At 34.2% G+C, this 23,594-nt stretch overlaps 1 protein-coding gene across 1 annotated transcript in view; it reads left to right on the forward strand.

Annotated features, from left to right (window-relative positions):
• NOX4 (NADPH oxidase 4) overlaps positions 1–23,594 on the forward strand; it is a 144,564-nt gene that overhangs the window by 49,722 nt on the left and 71,248 nt on the right. Inside the window, exons 7-9 of the mRNA XM_069470482.1 lie at positions 2,800–2,872; positions 7,125–7,205; positions 22,060–22,276. Of these exons, the coding sequence (XP_069326583.1) occupies positions 2,800–2,872; positions 7,125–7,205; positions 22,060–22,276 (371 nt within the window). The remainder of the gene's footprint in view (positions 1–2,799; positions 2,873–7,124; positions 7,206–22,059; positions 22,277–23,594) is intronic.

The following is a 23,594-nucleotide window of genomic DNA, read 5'->3' on the forward strand; positions in this document are numbered from 1 at the left end:
ACATTAGTACTTCTCAGAGACTTTAATACATAAATGCGCTTTGTGACTTCTCAAAGAATGGTCATGGCATTTTTAAGTAATACAAATTAATATCTAAAGTAATTAATTTTCAAATAATACATTTTAGAAATTATAGCTCTATTCTACACATACCCAATTTTTTCAGGTGTTCTTCCTATGAAATAATTTGCAGAAATTCCATGACTAATCTTGGCATGTTCAGAGCCACACAGGAAACCTTGCATGTAGACATAGTAGAACATTAATAAAGGGCCCATAAAAAATTGGAGAGGCCCCTCCAACCACAAATTTCACACTATATAGCCATCTGGGATTCTGTCATTGAGTTACTCATTTGGTCAAATAAAGGTCTTTTAAAAATTTTTTAAATTATTTGAAACTAGAGAGACTGACCTCCTCTTTTATTTCCTTAAAATTTATTGAATTGTAGTTGAAGTACACTAAATTATACATATATAAAGTATACAATTTGATTGGTTTTTAACATATATGTATATACACATGTGGAACCTTCACCAAAATCAAGATAACAAAATTTTCATTGCCATAAAAGGTTTTTTTGTGCCCCTTTCTAATGCATTCTGCCTTCTCCCCCTCCTAGCCACTGATCTGCTTTCTACCACAAAAGAATAGTTTGAATTTTCTAGAATGCGTATTAAAGAAATCATAGTTTGTACTTTTAATGGGATAGTGTGGCTTCTTTTATTCAGTGCAATAATTTTGTGATTCATCTATATTGTTGCTTAAACAGTTCATAGATTTTTATTGCTTATTAATTTTCCAGGTATAGGTAGTACCATAATTGTTTATTCATTCTGTTAATGGAGATCTGAGTTGTTCACAGGCACTGGCTATAAAAATAAAGCAGCTATGAACATTCTTGAACAAGTCTTTGTGTGACTGTATGTTTGTGTTTCTTTTGTGTAAATGATTGGAGGTGTGATGGCTGGGTCATTTTGTAGGCATGCTATTCTTTTAAAAATAGTATATTTTTCATAGTTTTGGTCCTTTAGGGTGAATTAGATTAGTTGTCTTGCTATTCTCCTACCCCTGGGAAGTAAAACACTCACTTAAAGGAAATGGAAAAGATGAAAAGAAAGGAAGTACCCTAGGAAGGAAGTGCAGAAATGATTTGGATTAGGAACATTCAGGGAAGGGCACATTTTTGTTAGGCTTCCAAATCTGTGTACGGGGCAAAGTGAGGAGGAGAGAGTACTCAAGTGTTAAGAAGCCAAAGACTAACTTCGTGTGGCCCTTTCCAAGTGAAACTTGTTTTTGCTGTACTGAGATTTCTAATGTTATTCCTTCCAATGATTCTAACTTTGGAATCCTGATTATTCCACCTGTATTGCTCTTACATCATTCCCAGCTTGTCTGCTTCCACTGGTGGCTCACAGTCCATGATAGCCTTTCTGTTCCATAGGTCGTTCCTTGACGAGACGAGACATCAGTCCATACTTTCCCAGATGGAATTGTTCCAATAGGTTTTCTTTGTGGTCTGATTTAAGCGAGCCCCTTAGCCGGGGCACTTCAGACTTCTGTTGCTTGTATGATTATAAAAATAAACAAATGTAACTTATAGACAGGATATTTAATTTGGTAGTATTAATAATAAGATAATAAGAAAGGGAACTATTGAGATTTTAGCTATTTTGGATATGACGTATCAGCTACTCATTTTAAACACGCTATATTTGCTAATGTTGGATTTGTAGCAGTCTATCATGTCATTATTAATTTTGACATGTTTACATGTTTTCTTCTTTTTTTAAAACAAATTTTATGCTATGTCAGAGCACTGATTTCAGCACATATTTTCCATACCACGAAGAAATATGCCTGTCAGTATTTTTAAAACATCAGCACTATTATTTATTTTCTTTTTCCTTCTTTCCTTCTTTCCTTCCTTCCTTCCTTCCTCTTTTTTTTTTTTTTTTATTTAACAGGTCTTGCTCAGTTGCCTGGGTTAGAATGCAGTGGCATCATCATAGCTCATTGTAACCTCAACCCCCTGGGCTCAAGTGATCCTCCTGTGTCAGCCTCCTGAGTAGCTGGGACTATAGTTATGTGCCACCATGCCTGGCTAACTTTTAAAAGTTTCTGTAGAGATGGGGTGTCACTATGTTGCCCAGGCTGTCCTTGAAGTTCTGGTTTCAAACTCCTGGCCTCAAGCGATCCTTTCACCTTGGCCTCTCAAAGTGCTAGCTAGGATTACAGGCATGAACCACCATGCTCAGCTGATTTAATCTACAATGTTTTTCCTGGATTTTGTGGTTTTTAAGAAACTTTAGGCTTTGTTTATCCTTTCTTTAAAGTTTTTCCAGGTAGTGAAGCCCAAAAACAGTTACTTGAAATTGAAACTGAAGGAGCTACTCATTCCATAAAGGAAGTAGAGAGTAAGGGAACTTTAGTACTATGGTGGGGAAACCAAAATAGTGAGGGTGCTGAATGTTAACCTTGTGCCTTTGCATTAATTGATGACATTCAATATAGTGTGTACCTGTAGAAGTAAGTACATATTCACCATTCTGAGTGGAACATTTCATAATACAAAAATGGACTCTTCTGTTAAAGAGAGAAAAGACTCTGCTTTGTCTTAAATACTTGGAAACTGTTGTACTTAAAAAGGCTTGAAGGGAGCACATACATGCAGGTATATGATTTGAATTTGGCTTCCCACAGAACAGCCTAGTACTTTAGATTTTAAAGTAATAATTTTTTTGCACTTTTTTCTCAGTAAGATTTAAGTTAAAATGTACTTATGTACATTTTTTATAGTTCCTGGCCTGACAGGGGTCTGCATGGTAGTGGTGCTATTCCTCATGATTACAGCCTCGACATATGCAATAAGGTAAGTGTCAAAGTCATTTTGATGTCCAGCTGTCAGGTTATTTAGATTTTCTTCAGATTGTCTTCATTTTCATATATAGGAAAAGCCTTGATTAACTAAAGTATTTAACCAATGCAGTGTCCTGGTTAATGGATTTTTCTGGGTAACTAAGAGTAAAGTAGACATGTTTCTATTTATCATTTCTTGCTTGTGAAAAATCCCTTTGTATTAGTCAGATATTCTGGGTTGGTAAGGAATTGGGTATGGAGACTTAAACTGATGACCAAGGGAACTTGAGTTGTTCAGGATTTTCCTTCTGAAGGATAGTGTATCTGTATAGAACTGGGACTAAAATCAATGTGTATACATGGAGACTTTGAGGATTCCTAGGAATATATGACTTCGAATTATTTTATAACTAATTTCCTGAGGGTTTTTTGCTGTAATTTAACATAATGTTTTAAACAAAGCTTTGGAAACATGTTTGGTTGACATCTGCTAAAATAACTGGAAATATCTGTATTCATATCGATTCTTCCAGTTAAGAAATTTTGAACAATTTCAGATATATATTATCAGGAGCACTTTGACATGTTCTTTCTAATGGACACATTCTGTTTTTCAGAATATTTATAGTGTTTTATGTTTGTGATCAAAATTTTTAGTTAAAGAAAGCAGGAAGAAGAAACATAACATATGTATTTCTTCTAATCTTCAAAAATTCTCAATTATTCTACTTGTTGAGATGTGAAATTTAATGGAAACACACAACTATATATATATTTATATATGCTTTGGAAATAATTTCCCAATAATATACTCAAATGAATCTATCCTTATACTTCTAAACACGTTCGACACACACATACATACATATACCCCAAAACCTCACAAATAAAATCACCACTAAGAGATTAACACTGTAAACTTTGTAGTGTTTAGTTTTATAGACTTAATTATTCTTGCTTTTTTTCACTCATTCTCCAATTTCTGCCCTGACCAAAATCACTCTTTTTCTTTTCCTAATCTTTCTCATATACATATATATTTCACCAAAACAGGATCATTATATTATTTTAAATCTGCTTTTTACTTAAATTTATGTTATGAATTTTTTCACATTAATAAATATTTCTTTATCATTCTCTTTACTGATAGCACAGCATATCACTATATGGGTAGATATGTAGTATTTTCCCAGTCTCATATTGTTGGATGTTTTGAATTGATTCCATTTTTTCAATATTTCAATTCTGAAACAAACACCCCCATTCATATGTCTTTGCATACTTTTTCAGTGATATTCTAAGGAAAAATCCGTAGATGTAGAATAGCTGGGCCAAATGAAAAGGACACTTTTAAAACTTTTTATAAGAATTAAAAATTGTCTTATATAAAGGCAAATCATTAACATTAATATATGAGGGTACCAATTTTGTGGGAAGAAATTTTGTTTTACTTGGGTAAAGAAATCATTTTAAAACTTACTTTTTCAGTTTTAGGAGTTCTTGAAGGAAAATTGTGGCATCTGACATATTTATTTACAAAATTGAAGATATATAGATATTTTACATCTGGAAAAAAAATCCATGAGAGAGTGTTGTCAAATGAAATATTCTCAACTGAGATATTATATTTGCTATTATAAAAAATTATTGAGCATCTCTTAATCTTCAGTTTTTCTTATTTGTTTGAAGGATATTATAACCCCTAATTTGCTTTTCTCCAAGTATTATTGTGTGAACGATGAAATTCTAAAATGGGTTATGAGGATAGATTTCTTTTCTTTTCTACCTTTTCTCTTTATCAGTGAGAAAACAAACTATTAAACAAATTAAATGAATAAATAAGTTTCCAACGTTTGATTTCTGATAGTGGAATGTAGTCTACTAATTCAAGGATAGTTTAATATGGATCCATTAAAATAATTAATACATCCTATTATCAGATGACAAGAATGCAAATGTTTTTCTCATCTCAATCAACTTTAAAATGACTGTTATTAAATATGAACTCTAATTTTGAATTAACATAACCATAGTAAATAAACTAAGAATTAAAAAATATAAAAGCCAGAATTAAGGTCATACTTAACAGTAAAACACTAGATATGTTCATACAACAATCAGGAAAAAGCCCAGGTGATATTTTTAATTGCACTGTTATTTAAAGTAAGAAATGTAACATTTGACTGGTAAAAATAAAAAAAAACAAAAACAAAAACAAAAAACCATTTGGAATTATTAGAAAAAATGCAACAACAAATTATTTCTAGAAAAGCAGATAAATTTGTCTACCCAGAAAATCTAAGAGTATTTTGAAAAACTTTAGTATGAACACCAAATACGAGTTGAAAAAGGTAATTAAGTATCAAACAAATGTAGAAAATAGCTCTTCTCTGTACTAGCTATAATCGGTTTGAAAATTGAATAAAATAAAAATATACCACTCACAATTGCAACAGAAACATAAAATATCTATGAACTTAAGAAACTGAGAGTTATATAGAGAACGAGCCATATAAATTTCACTGAGAAAAATATATAGAGATTTGAATAAAGGCTGTATAATATAAAGATGCAGTTTTTCCTCAATTTTTGTAGTGTTACAATTCCAATAAAAATCCCAGATAGGTTATTTTGTTTGTTTTTTTAATTTAGCAGAGTGATTCTAAAGTTCATCTGAGGGAACATCCAAATATATCTTACAAAAGAGAAGTAAAAGGAGGGATGTGCCTTACTAAACATTAAAATAATTAAGCTTAAGAGAGAGTAGGACTTACTTGCAGAAAGGATCAATACATTGAACCAAGGAACAAAGTTAACAGAAAGCCCTGTAAGGGACCTTGCTATATATAAGAATCTGCTAAGTAATCAAGGTGCCATCACAAGCTTTTGAGGAAAGTAAGGTTTAAGCTAATGAAGGTTTAAATAAATTACAGAGTTAAATGTAAAAAATGGTACCATCAAAAATTTATAAGAAACTTTAAGTGGATATTTATCAGACCTCAAATGGATAAGGAATCATGTGGGGAATATTTGTCCATCTAAAAATATGAAAACTAAAACTTCTGCATGTCAGTATACATTATAAAAATTGAAAAGTAAATATGATATTGGACAAATTATTACAATCACAAGGAATCAGTGCATTCTTTAAATGTAAATAGTTTATACATATCAATTCAGAAAAAGACCTATAAAAATGAGTAATCATCATGAACAGAGAATTCACAGAAGAATTTAACATAAGTAATACACATATGAAATATACCCAGTCCCACTTATAAAAAATAATGAAAACATAAATTTGGGTGTGTGTTTGGGGAAACAGGCAATCCTATACTACTCTATGGTTGGGTTTGTAATATACATGTTTTTAGAGAGCAATGAGTAGTGTGTATCAAAAGTATTACAAATGTGTATCCTTTGATCTAGCAATTCTACTTCTAGTAATTTTGATTAAAAAAGAATCAGATATGTGTAATATTATATATGTTACAAGGATGGTAATGATATATTGATTTTGATAGCAAATCCTATGAATGGAGCAAATGTGAAACAATTGGCTACTGCTTATGTAAGGGGTTCTAAAAAGTTCAAGGGGGTATATCAGAATCACCTAGAAGGTTTTATAAACTGCCCTCCACCTCCAAGATTCTAATATATAAAAATCCACCCTAGATACAAAAAATAAAATGTCAGTCTTTTTATTCTCTCAAACATTCCTTAGACCGTGCTTATCATTCTCCCCCTTTTCAGACTCTTTGTCCTCCCTTAGAACATCAAGATACCATTCTGTCTTTACTCTGTTCAGAAAAAGAATATAAAACTTATATCATCACTGATTTTAATTTCTTTCCTTTTGAGTTTCCCTTGATCTACTCTTAAAATAATTACTTAGGGAAGAACATTAATTGTTGTAGAAATTATTTGAAAATTGAGAATATTGATAAAAAGTACAGCAGAAGCACATATTAACAGACTACTCCCCACTCCCTGGCCTTATAATAACTTTCAAATAAACACCTTATTGTAATTATTTTCATGTGTCTTTATTTGAAATACAAAGAACCCTCAAAGTGATACATTGTTACTTATAATTTTGTTAGTTCTTACTGTATGGTATGTTAATCCTTTGGTATTAACAATAAATCTTAGATGAACTCATATTTTAGCTTTCTGAAATTATGACATGTTTGAAATAATGCATAATCTTTTTAGTGAGATGGAATGTAAAGTAGCATTGAAACTGATTTATTTGTTTTTTGCAGAGTTTCTAACTATGATATCTTCTGGTATACTCATAACCTCTTCTTTGTCTTCTATATGCTGCTGATGTTGCATGTTTCAGGGTAAGTTTTTTTTTTTTTTAATTTTCTTGGCATAGCAATATTTATTTAAAACAGATTTTTAGATTTCTTTTTCTTTTCATTTTTAAAAAATTTAATAGATTTAGGGAGTACAAGTTGAATTCCATTACACGTATATGTTATATAGTGGTGAAGTCTGGGCTTTTAGTTTACCCATCACATGAACAGTGTACATTGTACCCCATAGGTAATTTTTCACCCATCAAGGGTAAGTTTTAAAATATATTTTTTGAAGCTATTTGTGCCTAAAAATGGAGTAATTAAAGACAACTCTGTAGGAATTTTCATAGGAAGTGGTAAAGTATTTGATGACTTGAAATTGAAGGTAGTGTCTAGTGAAAGAAATAATTCTATTTTTAGTATAGTATATTTTAATAAAACCAGTATAAAATATATTAAAATTGAAAGCTAGAATTACTTCTCTCACAATATTGTAATTTTTATAGTCCCCTGTAGATAATATCTGAATATCTTGTAAAGGAAAAATGATAAGGAATGAAGAACTTCAGGAAGATATTTTAATGTTTTGTGTTTCCTGAAACTGACTTTCACTGCAGAATTTGTAACCATGGAGTTACAATTTTTTAGTTTTAAAAGGTCTAAAGGAAGTAATACTTGCAAACAAATCCAAAGATTTCAAATGACCAAGGATAAGGATCTGTCAGAAACACCAAAAAATCACAAAGTGAAAAAAGAAAGCATCCTAAGCTGTTACAAAGAATATACCCAAAATATTCTGAAAACTATATGTACCCAAACAGTATCCTCAAAGAATGGAGCTTACAATAATTTATGAAGATAGATGAAGAAAATAATATATTTTGTGTACGCGTATGTCTGCATGACCACCAGCAGTAGACTTGCTGGTTTCGGCTTGACATTTACCTTTATATGATACAATAAGCATAGGCCATTGTCTGGCAACAGATTCACATGGCTTAGCAAGATTGTGGGGCAGGAAACATAGACTGTCAATAGGATCATATCAGGTACTATTTTAGTGGGAGTACCTATAGTTGCTCATGAACCATTTTCCACCTCCTCCTCACCTCCCATGGAGCAACTCAGTTTACGGTAAGGAGACCATATGAGTAGAGATGAACTAGCTTGCCTTGGGTGAGACTTATGCTCTATGGGAACCAGTGGCTTGGTAACAGCCCACGTCCCCTCCAGGGACGCCCTGACTTACAAGAACATGCTGCACACAAGGAAGCTGAGGTCTGTGAGTCCCAAAATGATTTTGTAATTCCATTACAGCCCTCTTGGTGCAGATGCATTCACCAGTAATAAACAATGTTGTCTGCTAACACAACTGGCATTCCCTATTTATCTTAACTTGAAATAGTTCCAGGGAAACAGGGTTTGAAGAAAGGTTCAGACTTTTTGTTAGTCTTTTCTTCAGAATGTTTTGCAATGTAATTTATCAGTACAGAAGGTCATTTACATAAACTATATATTTATTTCAGAGTGCATGTTCAAAATGTTGGGTTTTTAGACTGCAGTATGTCCTGGCAAGCTTTGTTCAATACCATGGTTCTAGCAGGGACGGTTGCAGAGCATCAGAAACATGACCACACATTATAACGATGACTCCCAGCTAGCCATTCCTGCCTCACAGGGAAGGGGGCCATGGTCAGTGGACCTGGGTTCTGCTCATTTCCCTTTGTGGGAATAACACATTCTGTGGAGGTTTAGGGCACCAAGAAAGCCCTTGGTAGAGAAAATCTGCTTTACATTCTGTTCTTGAAATGGCTTGGTTGCCTGTCCAGGGCTGTGATTATAAAGTGGACTATGAATAAGCAGATATTATTAATGATAACAACAGTAATTTAAAACAATTAAACAATGTTTACTGTATGTGCCAAGTATTTATGTCATTAAATGCTCAGAATTCTATGAGGACAAATAATATTGCTCAATCCCCCTTTATAAGTGAGAAAACTGAGGTTTAGAAAGATTAAGTAACTTGCTGAAGTCTGCTTAACTGATGGATCCTGGATTCAAACTTAGGCATTCTGATTCAAAAACTCCTAATTTTTTACTACTAGGCTGTTTTTTTTTTTTTTCTTTGACAACATCTTGCTCTGTTGCTGGGGCTAGAATGCAGTGGCATTATCACAGCTCACTGTAGCCTCCAACACCTGGGCTCAAGCAATCCTCCTGCCTCAGCCTCCTGAGTAGCTGGGACTACAGGTGCGTGCCACTGCACCTGGCTAATTTTTCTATTTTTAGTAGACACGGGGCCTCCGTCTCGCTCTTGCTGAGGCTGGTCTTGAACTCCTGAGCTGAAGTAATACTTCCACCTCGGCCTCCCAGAGTGCTAGCATTACCAGTATGAGCCACGGTGCCTGGCCAAGATTTTTTTTTAAAAGATTATCTTGACTTTTCTGGAATTGTGATCTATGTAGCTATCTTTATCAGATGAGAGAAAGTATAACTAATTATACATTCTTTTGCCTTTATGTTTTACTAAATTAAAACCCTGAAAAAAAGCTATTTCTTTGTAATTCAAAAGAGAGTCAATTTTTTTTTTTCAAAGTTCAGGAGTTCAAACAGACTTTTTCAGTTTAAAGAGGATTATGTTGCAAGTTCTTCACTTTTTTGGAAGTAAAAGGAAGGCATATTTAAATTTCGATTTTACTTTTGTAGAACAAGTGTCATAGAAGGTGACATTAATACATACAGAGAAATAACAAAAAGGTATTTACAGGATAAATTATATAGAATCAATCTGTTATTACAATTGAATTAACAGTTCTTTCCTTAGTGTCAGTAGGAATGAAGAAAATAATTATTCTAATACTGAAATGAATGTCATGTAACATATACACAATATAATAAACATTCTATAGTGTACATTTTTTTCTATGAAGTTTAACTTTTAATAAAGCAACACAGATTATGCTTCTGGTACAGGAAAAATTACTACTGATAAATTTTCTGGCCGGGTTGGGCAACATCTTGCGATTCCATCTCTACAAAAATAAATTTTTTTAAATTATCGGGGCATGGTGGCATGTGCCTATAGTCCTAGCTGCTCAGGAGGCTGAGGCAGGAGAATCACTTGAGCCCAGAAATTTGAGGTTGCAGTGAGCTATGATCATGGCACTGCATTCCAGCCTGGGCAACAGAGCGAGACTGTCTCTAAAAATAAATAAATGAATAAATAAATTCAAATGGTTAAAATAAACCAATTAAAAGGTAAAGATTGTCAGAGTGTGTAAAAATATAAGATGCTGGCTGGGCACAGTGGCTCATGCCTGTAATCCTAGCACTTTGGGAGGCCGAGGCAGGAGGATTGCTTGAAGCCAGAAGTTCAAGACCAGCTTGGACAACATAGTCAGACCCTATCTCTACAAAAAATAATTAAAAAAAAAATTAGCCAGGCATGGTGGTGCACACCTATAGTCCCAGCTACTTGGGAAGCTGAGATGGGAGGATCACTTGAGGCCAGGGGTTAGAAGTTACAGTGAGCTATGAGTGCCCCACTCCACTCCAACAGAGGAAGATCTTATCTCTAAAAAATTTTTTTTTAATTTTCCAACTTTCTCAAAATGAAAAATGTTCTTTTTTATTGATAAAGCATTATCTATAATTAAATCTATTTAAGTTTTTTTTTTTTGGCTAAGATTTTGGGAACTTAGATATATCTTTACTTTTGAAATTCCTAGATAATTTTATTCTCCAGCTTTTTATTATAGAAGTAAAATGCAATTGTTCGATATAAGTTTCTTGGATTTATATTGAGATTTCTGTTAAACAGTATACTTTAGGTTTGAACAGAAAATCACTATTTGCTGAGCATTTACTTCCCTGAACGTCAATCTGCTAAGTACCATGAAATATAGATGAATGATATATTATATGATCTCCAGTCTCCCAGCATTGATAATTGATTTGGAATTTTAAAAAGTCAATTAAAAGAGCTAGAGATAATTATAAGACTGAATATTTTTTAAATGTAAACATTTTATTTATAAGAGTTCTAACAATTCATAGAATTGACAAATCAATGTGGGCAAGAAATGTTAGAAAATATTAGTCTTCAAAGATGAGGAGATTAGAAATTGTTGGCTGGATTTTCTACCTAAATAGACTTTTGCAATAAGAGGAGAAGTTGCTTCATGTGATTGTCTAAGGTTACCTTTTTGTTCATAGCATCTTAAATTTTGAAAGAAGCTTAAAAGATATTTTGACCAAACCTCTTTCCCCCTTTTTATCTTCCCTATGATGTATCTACTAAGTAAATATCTAATTCTGAAGATGTCCATTCTGTCTTTAGAAAGACACAAAGTCTTTGGGAACTTTCACAGAGTTCTTTCTTTTGAGAACCAGAATACATTTTACTATAATTTCTATTTTGTAATATAAAAGTCGATGATTCTAGGGGCCATGGAAATAGAGTCCCTCTCCTTTTTCTAAATTCTATTCATCTGTTCCTTGTATGATATTTCAAATCTCATCATTATTCTGAACTTTCTCCTTCAAATATATTAACAGTTAATATTAGTTGCACGTTTATCTTTTATCTTACTAATGTTTGATCTCATTAAATCCTCCCAACAACCCTGTTAAGTATTTGTTATTATTATCGTTGTTATTATTCCCTATGCCAGCTGAGAGGATAGGGACAGTGAGAGGTGAAGTAACTTGTCGCTGCTAGTGAGAAGAGCTCTGGTTTGCACCCAAGGATCAAGTACCAGAACTCACATTCCTAATTATTAAATTTTGCTGGCTCCCATTTGGCAAAGCTTCCCTGTATCCCCTTTAAAGCTGGAAACCCAGGGAAGTGCAAGCAGTGCTCTTGGAGCTTGTGATCTGATATTGACAGGGTGAAAGTCTTACTTTCTTTACTACAAATGTTATAGTCATTATTATTTAGGACCCGCTTTTCTTGTTCCATGATTATCTGTGCCCTTAGCTTAAACTGGTTTTTATCCTGATTATCTATATTTCAGAATTTTTTTCATTATTTATAAACAAATCTATTTCATGCCACCCTAAAAAACACCAGTTCCCGTATGCTAAACTCAGATATTTCTCTTTGGTGTTCAAAAAGATCTTTAAAATAAATGAATTTTCCTTTCCAAGATGTCAGTGTAATATGGTAGTTAAGAGCTACATCACTTAATACCTGTTTGACTTTTCTTTTTATTAATCTATTAAATAGGATAAATAAAATTTCCTACATTACAGTGTTGTCTCAGGTTTACATAAGGGAATGCAGTACAGTAGGCAGTATATAGACATAATAAATGTTAGCTAGAAAAAAATTATACAAGTACCAATACTAATAGCTGTGTAAGGAAGAAACTCCACATTTAACTGTTGGAAGAATCAATTTTTTTTCATAAAGACACAGCATTTCTGAGAAGCCCAAATTTTCTTATCAATTCAAAAATAATTTTTTTTTTTTTTTTTTTTTTTTTGAGACAGAGTCTCACTCTGTTGCCCAGGCTAGAGTGAGTGCCGTGGCGTTAGCCTAGCTCACAGCAACCTCAAACTCCTGAGCTCAAGTGATCCTCCTGTCTCAGCCTCCCGAGTAGCTGGGACTACAGGCATGTGCCACCATGCCCGGCTAATTTTTTCTATATATATTTTTAGCTGTCCGTATAATTTCTTTCTATTTTTAGTAGAGATGGGGTCTCGCTCTTGCTCAGGCTGGTCTCGAACTCCTTAGCTCAAACGATCCGCCCACCTCGGCCTCCCAGAGTGCTAGGATTACAGGCGTGAGCCACCGCGCCCGGCCTCAAAAATAATTTGATGAACATATCACGAAAATTGCTTAGCAGATCAAAAGAATATTCCTTGAAAGGGCCATGATTTTTAAAACATTGTGAGGTCTCTAAAACTCAATTCATTTTAGCAATAAAGGTTTATCTTGGAGCTTGCAAAACAAGCCTTCTCCTGAGGAATTTTTTGTTCCAATTTTTAATAGGTGGTTGCTATTGGTGTGTTTAACAATATTTCATTTCTGAAGACATTTGGAAAAACAGAACTATTTACTCTTTCTAGACATGTATGGAACTGGATATGTCTTTCTTCATTTTCATTTGAAAAACTCATTAGAAGGAGATACATACTGCTATTCTCACTTACTGATAAAAGGGATATTGGAGGGAAAAGAAATTACGAATGTCACAGAGCCTCTGCTGAAGAGCCTGACCGTGCTTCTTTGAAAGGCCTGTTGGGGAATGCATTGTAAATGAGAGTTGCCACCTAAGCCTCTGCAGTCTCAGCACTGTCAGCACTCCCACTGGCTTTAGCTCAGGAGTGCTGCATGGGTGGTGATTGTATTTTATATTCTTATTCAAGTGTGAGAGACATTATAATGTGATAATTCGGGAAAAGATAGAGGGGAAGGACCTCCTCAAATGTTTGCACAGGAATGAGAGCAAATTAGTAGTGTAAATAATTTTTTCGTGCCAACTCTGCTGGACTTCTCAGATCACTTTTTATTATATGAGTGATGCCTGAATTATTCTTTGAAGCAGAGTTCTCTGCCATTTGGGACTACTTGTTAGCAAGAGATAATCGTGGAGCCTGATTTATATTCTACTTGAATCATTTTTTTTCCAGGGAATCTAAAAGGAATAGTTTTCTATGTGTATGTTTTTAAAAAGTCTTATTCTTTAAACCAGGGGAACACAGTGGGTAGCCTTTGTCAACAGTAACATTAAGGAACCACGGGCAGTGTCACAGGCGGTGGCATAAGATTTAAGCTCAAGAAGTTACCCAGGGTTAGACGGATATTTGTGGGGCTAGGCTTTATTGTGCTGACTTGAAAATATCCTCAGGAGGAGGAAATTAAGGATATATTATGAAGGAATGGAGGCATTTATACAATATAGTTAAGTGTTAAGAGGTGCTGATTGCCAAGTTTCTTCTCTTTTAGAAGCCACTTTCGGGGAGATCTCTCTTCACCCACACTGATGTAGCAGAAGGGAAGGTTTGGTGATCTTCCTACTGGTGGGAGGCACCTGCTCCTCTTAGAAAGTCAAATGGGAATTGAACGGAGCCCAGGGAAGGAAGGCCCAGAGGATGTATGTTAACCTATCCTATCCTAGCCCTGAGGGAGAAAATTTTTACTTACCCAAACATTCTTTTCAGCTCTCCTTTCCTTACCTCTAGATTTGTAGTGACTGTATAGCTTATTGTCCAAATCAAACATTTTTGAGAGTGTAAAGGAATGCTGTTGATAATTAAGCAGTGGCTATGGGTTAAAGAGGGCATACAGTTATGCTACTTATTCCTAAGCAATTGGGAAAGTTCTAGGGAGGCTGGTGGACTGCTTTTAATGTAGACCTTGAGCCATAATTATAAAAGGCGTCCCTACCTTGAATAGAGGCTCTACGTGGGTACTTCGGAAACAGAACCTTAAAATAACACACACTACAGATTTGCCTAGCTTTGTTCCACCTTAGAGATAATAATTAGATGCCCACTACCATGGTAGGTAGAAGGTCGAGGATTTGGGTGTTGGTGATAGTGGCTACATCTTTCATAAGTTCTCTGTCTCTCTTACAGGTGACTTGGTTTCTAATCCTTCCTAGTTGCCTAATTTCTAATAGGTCTGACACACTCATTATCAATTTTGGTGCCTACTATTATATTTCTGTCGCAAAATCTCATTTCTCCTTCCATAGAGTAGAGGTTCTTAAGTTGGATTAATAATTCCTAGGGATCATTGAATGGATTCAGGGATTCATGAATTCCTGAAATATGAACACACATATGTATAAGACACATTTTGGGTATATATCTATACATATGTTTAGTTTTGAGGCACATAGGTGCATTTTGTGATACTTTTCCTTCCAAAATTCTTCTCACATAACCTGAAAATAACAAGGAAAGAAGCTAGGTCTAGCCTGGAACTGATAAAAATACTGTGGAAGAGATAGTGTTATCAGTATTTTTTAATTCCCTATGTGTCTTTACAAAGAGATTAAGTCAGAGCATAGCAAAGAAAGCAATGGGGAAAAGATACTATTTGCCATGTGGAAAAATCACATTTAAGTCCAGAAATTTCAAAAGCCAATGCCTTTTAGCAGAATTTTGCTATGAGTTCTCTCTAAACGTTAGAAGACCCATCAAGTTAGTATTCAAATGTAAGGGATGAATTTGATAATAGTCCCAAAATAAATACATGAATAAGTCCAAGTAAGCATGCAATTGTGTTGATTATCTTAGTTTTGCTCTTTCATGCCTGTTTTCTGTCTTGACCTTAAATATAGTGAAACAAACTGCCTGATGCCCTGGATTATAGTAGAGAAGAACCAGGATTGATTGTTAGAAAACCACTAATGTGATCTTGAGCAAATCAGTTTTTTATGGAGCTTCCTGATTTATAGAATAAGGAAAAATAATTATATCTCATAGACTTGTTAGAAGAGAAAAAGGGGATATAAAATGATACTGTGTATATACACTTTTATTATTACCTATATAATTTTCTCTATTTTGTCAGTTGATTTATTAAGAAACTAGGTCAGTGTAATTAATTACGTCTCATGAGAAGAACAGCTCTGAAATATCTACCCCAGCAACCTGGAGCATATTCATTGGTTTCATTCTCTTTTAGTTTTTTGAGAGGAATTAATGAGTGAAACATTTTGAGGCACTCTTCATTTCAGTGAACAGAGCTGTTTATACCTTTTTAAAGCCCATTACCAAGCTTCCGAGTGGCACCTGCTATATCTAGCAACATTGCTTAAGGGGAAGAATGAGACTTGCATAGGGAAAAAGAAAAGAGAAAGAGAAAGAATTCACGTATATACTACTTGAAAATGTCCAGGGGGAAGACAAATTCATATAAATACCATCTATCCAGAATTATGAAATAATATACACTGTAAAAAGCTTTAGGTAATTGGGAGAAAGCCAGAGGTTGTAGCTGAATTGCATAGAGGCCCACTGTTCTCTTCTCTTTACCCCCATTGTGTAAGTATGCGTTCCAATATGAAAGAGAGAAAGAAAATAGAGCAGAGTGCTATATCGTAGGTAAACTATAGTGTTTCTGAGGGTAGGAGTGTTTCTTACCCATGTTTATCCATGGAATCTCTTTCGCATGACATCACTCAGTTAATATTGGCTGGATTAAGCTGAATTGCATTAATTAGTTTTAGCTAGGAATATGTTGTCCTCATAGGCCCTTCCCATTTTCCTCAATTATCAAAGCATTACAGATGACAATAAAGAATAATCTATGCATTTGTTTAAATGTAACTTGGATTCCCTTTTTGTGGCTGTCACTTATGTTTAGTATTATCTAGGTAATTTGTTATTATGGCAACTAGTATATTGGTTCCTGTACCAGAGGGATTACTTTTTATGTCTTGATTATTTTGGTTGTATTGTAGACTGGCATATTTTTGTTGGGAGGTCTTCATGTATTTCTGTGGTTAAATATTCTTTGGATCGGAGAAGAAAGAAATTCCATCTCTCTTTGTTTTCTTTCTCTTTTTGGTTTTTCAATTTTTCACTTAAAAAATTGAATAGGGTGAATATAATTCTTGAGGAATTAGGTCTTTCTTATATGGAATCCAAATTCTCCTACCCCATAATATTAATATTTACATGTTTTCATATGTTAATAAATGCAATATTCTATACAAGTATGATTTTTAAGATATATGTGTGTTTCTCACCACATCTCATTTCCCATTCATAGGATTTTCATTTTTAGGTAAAAAGTGATTTTCCTGTATGGTAATTATGGACTAAGCTTATGGTTTATTTACGTTTGCTGATATTTAATCCTGTAAGCCAGGTGGGGATGGAGGTTGAAAGCATGTGGTATTTTCTTCCATAAGGATGCTCTATAGTTCTATAGTTTATTGCATAATTCTATATGTATGCATGTATAGATACAGTATATACAGGGAATTTTCATGTACATGAAGTCATTTGTGCTATAAGCTACATATATTAATGAATTTTTATTCTTCCGAGTGAGTTTACCTTTTTTCCCCATTTTGGGGATAGACATATTAAGCTTTAGACCAAATACTTTTTCACAGAATTTTTATATCAGTTTTTTTCCTGGGATCTTTCTTATAACAACAAGTGGTTCTGGCTGGAATTAACAAGGTGAGAAAGTTGGAAGAAAAGAGAAAGAACAAAGACCACCTTTATTTTAAGAAATATTTTTCACACATTAGTGTGAAATAATTCCGTTATTCTCCACTGCCATTTTAGTCTAGTGTGAAAGCAGGGGAAAGACTAAGAAGTAATGGATGCTTGCATATTTTTTCTTCACAAGAGGTTAAAACCTTTCTCTTTATACACCTGTGGAGTAGAGAGGAACAGGTACTATCTCCCTTTCTCAGTTGAGAAAACTTAGGGAAATGACCTATTTTATGTCATGTACCTATTTTATGTCATGGTTTAAGTCTTGATCCTAAATCCTTTGGCTTCAGGCTTCAGATTTGTCAGCTGCACAGGATTGTGGCAAAACCAGCTACTAATTTGCAGGGTCTCTTGCAAAATGAAAATGCAGGGCCCCTTGAGCAAAAATTGTTAAGCATTTTGAGATGGTGATAACAGAGTAATGAACCAATGACAGGACCTTTCTAAGAGCAGAGTTCGTGCAACTGCACAAATCACAAACCCATGGTGGACGCCCTGTCTTGTAAGCTTGGGCAACCCCACCAGTAAGAGCTATTAATAGATACAGTCCCTACTCTGGTTAAGCTGCAGGATGAGAGTACTCTCGGGTTTCAGAGACAATGCAGAGACAAGAACTCCACTGGGCCAGACAGACAAAGTGGGGATTGGGTAAAAGCTTTGTTCGGGTGGTACCTGAATGCTCAGGATTTCCCTGAGGCACACTGGATCCCTAGTTTAGGAAAACACTCTAAATCTAGATGGCACTGACAGGTAGGCTCCACTCTCTTGATAACTGCATGGGTTAGAAGTGGCTCAGGGATAGGGCAGGGCTGAGATTTCCTCAGGCTGCACCTAGCAGTACTCACTGCTAAGGGGTGATGTGGGATGCAGACTAACTTAGAACAACCTTTCTGCCAATGTGAATGCACTTAAAAGTTTATTTTGAGTTTTTGACATCTTTTTTGAAGGTAGAAAATGAGTTCAAAGTTAATGTTTGTTAAAACCAGAAGAGTCCTTGATTATCTGTTTCAACGACTTTTGTAACAAAAAGTTGTTTACACACTTCTAGTCACCAACTTATTCATTCAATAAATATTTATTGAACACTTGCTATAAGTTATAGGCACTGTTTTAGGCACCAAAAAAATAGCTATGGAGCAGGACAAACCCTTGACCTTAAGGAGTATACATTCTAGTGGATCCCACAGACGCTAGAGGATTGCAATGGATTTTGAAATGTGGAATTTGGTTTTATTTTCTTGACTTAAAGGCGTTTTCTTTGTACTTGAAAGCAAAGTAAAAAGAGCCGTCAGAAGCGAGTTATATTTTTACTGTAAAAAAAAAAATCATGTTATAGAATACTAGGAAAAAAATAGGTTCCTAAGAAACAGGAATATTTTTATACTCTTTAAAACAGGATTAAAATCACCAAAAACAAAAGTCACATCAGTTTCCTTGGATTTGTTAGGTATTTTTTACAGGAAATTAAAGTAGGGATGATTTTGTGATTTTGGTGGGGGGGCAGATGTGGTATTTTTTCATATTTAGCTTTTGCCATGAAATTGTTTTATGATTGTATGTTATAAACTAGTAGGACTCATTCAATACAATGTGTTGTATTATTTTCTGACTTTGTCACAGCCAGGCATTAAAAACAAATAAACAAACAAAAAACAAAACAAAAAACCTAATAGGATAACTATAATGGCTCTTGAGGAAAAAAAGGAAAAAAGAAAGAAACTATTAATATAATTCTGAAACACTGTTGAATGCTGATAGCACATCTTAAGATCCTTATGAGTGTAAAAACTATAGTAACCACAAACATGTAGTTTGATATATCGTAAAATCCTTTATTTCGTATTATAGGAGAGTACCAGGCATTCCACAGAGACTTCAAACTTTCTCCTTTACAACATAATACAAAGTAACTTAGAGATGAATAATAAGCACTTCTATTTCCTCATAGGCTGTGTGCCTACTTCCCCTGTCTCTCCCCATGTCATTCTCTTAACTTGACCAGAGTCTCTGTTTGCCATTCACTAGTATCTTTTTCCCTTCCTGTTTTTCACTTGTAAATATCTATCACTTATTTATGAAAGCTCCAACAATACATACAAGAATGTTCCTTTTTTTTTTTTGTATTTCAGTAAAACTTTACTTATGAAAATAGATGGGGGCTGGATTTTTTTTTTTAATTTCAGCACATTACGGGAGTACAAATGTTTAGGTTACATATCTTGCGTGTGTCCCACCCAAGTCAGAGTTTCAAGCGTGTCCATCCCCCAGATGGTGCCCTGCACTCATTAGGTATGAGTATACACATCCTCTCTCCCCCCCTACACCTGCCCGACAGCCGATGAATGTTACTGCTATATGTTCACATAAGTGTAGTGTAGACATTTTAACAATGTTGATTCTGCCAACCCATGCGCATGGTATGGTTTTCCACCTGTTTACATCCTCTGCTATTTCCTTCCTCAGTGTTTCATAATTCTCCCTGTAGAGGTCTTTTACCTTCCTAGTTAAATATATTGCTAGGTATTTTACTTTCTTTGTTGCTATTGTGAAGGATAGTGAGTCTTTGATTTGGTTCTCAGTTTGACTGTTGTTGGCAATAGGAATGCTGTTTTGAAATTTAAATGTGAGATATAGATGTTCTAAAAATTCCTGACATGATACTTTCTTTATAAGTATTAATCTTCCTCTTTCCTTACTTTCTTCAGAGGTATTTTGTGAGGATCCAGTGAATTTATGTGCTGAATCACAATAGGTGAAGAGTTCAAATTTGGGTTCAAATCTTATCTCTGCTACTTATCAGCTGTGTGACCCTGGGTATTATTCAGTCTTTTAGGATAGTTTCTTAATTTGTAAAATAAGAATAATCATTCCTAGTTAATGCAATTTTTTGTGAGGATAATGTGAAATGTATATAAATTTCTCTGTGCTGGACTTGGCATCTATTATATGTTACTAAGATATTATTAAAATACTTTATTCCAATTATCTATGGTTTGACTTATATTCGGCTTTTCCTAAGATGTTTTCCAAACAAGATTTTAAGTTTCTGGAGAGAACCCAGATTTGACTGCTCATTGAACTCTGTGACACAACCTGGAATTGTGCTAAGTGCATGATGCCCATGTTTGTTCAACTTAAGGCCAGTAGAATAACTGCCTGTGAGTTTGGACCTACTCACCTGTCAGCTACTATCCCTGGGATGGTCAGTGGCAGCAACAGGTTTTGGTAAATTGTTAACTGTAATTAAAACTAAGTCAGATTCATGCATTGTCCAAGTATAATATCGTAGCCATTATATTATGTGACTAGAACCTTATGAAGGATTAATGACAAAAGAAGGCACACATTTGTGTAATATCCATCAATTTTGTCATACCATGGCCATATCTACTGTGTTTCTTTAAAAAAATGTATGTGTGTCTGTGTCTACTATGGAAATCATGAAATGCAGCCCACTACTTAGATGTCCCTGACACATACTGCATGCTCCCTAATGACTTCATGATGACTAGTTTTAAGGAAGAAAGTAAAATAAAAGGAAGAAAGAAAAGGAACTGAACATGAGCAAAGGTGGAAAAAGGTTGGAGAGATGGTGAATACCATGAGAGACTGCCTGGGCCATTGCTTTTCTAACTTTCATATATTGGATCTGTCAGTATCATTATTTACATTATAGTATTTGTTTTAAAACACTGTCTTTTAAAGAAGCATTATAGCTGTGGCTCATTTAAAGATATACTTTTTAAGCTACTAAAATCAATTATTTGGGAGCAAGAAGGATAGTTTAAAAATAACACACTCTTAGCGAACCAGGAAGAAATAATTTGGAAATAATTTTTTTCCTGGTATTCTTTATCATAAAAATAAAACATGCTGCAAAATTTTCAGTGCTTTTCTCAATCCCACTTTTTACTTCAAGATTTGCTTATGCAGCAGTGATCTTGTTGATGCTCTGTACAATCTGTCATTTTATGAACTGTCCCCATGAGGTAGATCTTACTTAATCCCTTGTTGATAAGAAATGCAGAACATAGAAAATTGAATGATTTGTCTTAGAATGTCACAAAAAAAGAAACAATCAAAATGAGATTGTTAAGGTTTAAGCCTCTCCTGCCTGATTTATTATTTTGTGCTTTTTATGTGGTTCTGTTTTTAGAGAAATTGAAAAGTAAACAAATTTAGGACCTGATTGCTGTGTATACGTTGTTTTCAGACCGTAAGAGACAAACTTTCAATTCCTGTTATTTTTGTTTAACATTTTTCTGTATATCTGTAAGGCTATTTTATTTAGCCTTAGCCTAATCAAATATGATCCCTGTATTTTTCCTTTGCGTTTGGAGATGTAGCAAAGTATTACAGTGTTTATTGAAACGAAAACTTGTATATGATTGTTTGAATGTCTATGAAGTAAAGGCTGTCAAATTCAAGAATACTTGGAAAGATTGCATGTGTTCCTCCCTGTCACACATTTGTAGCATTTGTTTTTAGGGTCAAAAATTTTGTTTTAATCCCTCAGTAAAGAATTTATTAACATTTTTAAGATCTCAGTTTCTCTTAAATACAATACATAAGGTACACTTTTCAGATAAATGCTTTGTAAAGTTAGCAAGAAAAAGAGATTATTTTCTTTTACTGTGTCCCCTGATCTCAATCTCTTTTTCATCTCTCTGTTTGTTTGTTTGTTTGTTTTTTAATTTAATTTTAGAGGGCTGCTGAAGTATCAAACTAATTTAGATACTCACCCTCCTGGCTGTATCAATCTTAACCGAATCCGCTCTCAGAATAGTTCCTTACCAGAGTATGTCTCAGAACATATTCATGAATCTTCCCCTGGAGGATTTTCAAAACCAGAAGAGCTTACCCAGAACACATTTGTGAAGATTTGTGTGGAAGAGCCCAGGTTCCAAGCTAATTTTCCACAGGTCAGATTCATTCTGTGTTTGATCTCTGCAAAGTCTATGTTTCCATACAACGGATCAACATCACATTTAAACATGTTTTTGAAGCTCTGTATTCATGTATAATAGGATATTTCAGGATATTTCCACAACCAGTTAGTACCTCTTATTCTATTATAGCTACCTGACAGTTCAAGGCAAAAGACCTGTGATATTAGAGAATATAGAAAATTTCTGCTTGACTGATTTTATAATCTTTGCATACTGTGGCACTGGACTTGCTGCCAGAGAGATGATAAATATGTCCTCCCCATTTATTGAGAAAAGCATTGAGACAAGCTGAATAATAAAAAGAATAGTAAAAAAAAACTACTGCTACTAATTATTATATTGTAGTGTAATAATACATTATAATATTATGTATAATATTGCAAATAAGTGGTAAAAATCAGTTTATTGAATGCTTAATATTATCAGCTGGGTACTGTGCTAAAATGTTCTGTGTGCAGTATTTACTGTGACTCTCTGAAGCAATTAATATCATCCTCAATTTTCTGATTGAAGAAATTGTGCTTAAACACATTAAATACCTTGACCAATGTCTCCAAACTAGTAAGTGGCATAGATAGCATGCAAACTCAGGTCTTTGACTAAAATGATTGCTCTTTGAAAATTTCTCCCTTAAGTATCCAGAAATTGTTAATAGTTCAGTAAGGCCCCTAATCTTCCCTTGTGCCTGTGGGAACTGCCCACATGCAAATTACACCCTGTACTTTTGGACTATATACCAAGTAGAATAGTGATGTCAAATGTCTGTTTGAAGAAGAGAAGAAAGAGAAGTCAAAAGCTAGAATGAATTTGCAAATGACTTTGGGATAGTGTGCTAGTCTTGTGTTCATTATTATTAATAATAATCCTCTAGATTTCTATTGGACTCTAGAATTATCAGAACTTTTCTGAGCTTCACATAATGCTGAATATTAGGCACGGAAGGTATGGTGAATCCCATTTTACATATGTGAGACCTGATGCTCAAAGGGTAAGTGACTGTCCCAAAGTTGCAAGGCTGTTACATTGCAGAACTTGTCCTGCAATGCACAGTCTTCACAGTTTTGGGCTAAATGTCACCGTATGCAGAAGAGGTATGATCTGTCTGTATGGAAAAAGGAAGTTCTAGAAATAAATAAGGTTTAATTAAAAAAGTGAGCATTAAAATGAGTTTTAGTTGGAGACCTCAAAGTGATGTGGATAATATTAATATATTGTACACTTCTCAGAGTATGTAATTATCCTAGGACCACGGTTATCCATGCAGCACACATTCAAAATTGTCATGGTTTCC

The sequence above is a fragment of the Eulemur rufifrons genome, chromosome 6 (genome assembly GCF_041146395.1).
Source record: "Eulemur rufifrons isolate Redbay chromosome 6, OSU_ERuf_1, whole genome shotgun sequence".
In the NCBI taxonomy this organism is placed as follows: domain Eukaryota; kingdom Metazoa; phylum Chordata; class Mammalia; order Primates; family Lemuridae; genus Eulemur; species Eulemur rufifrons.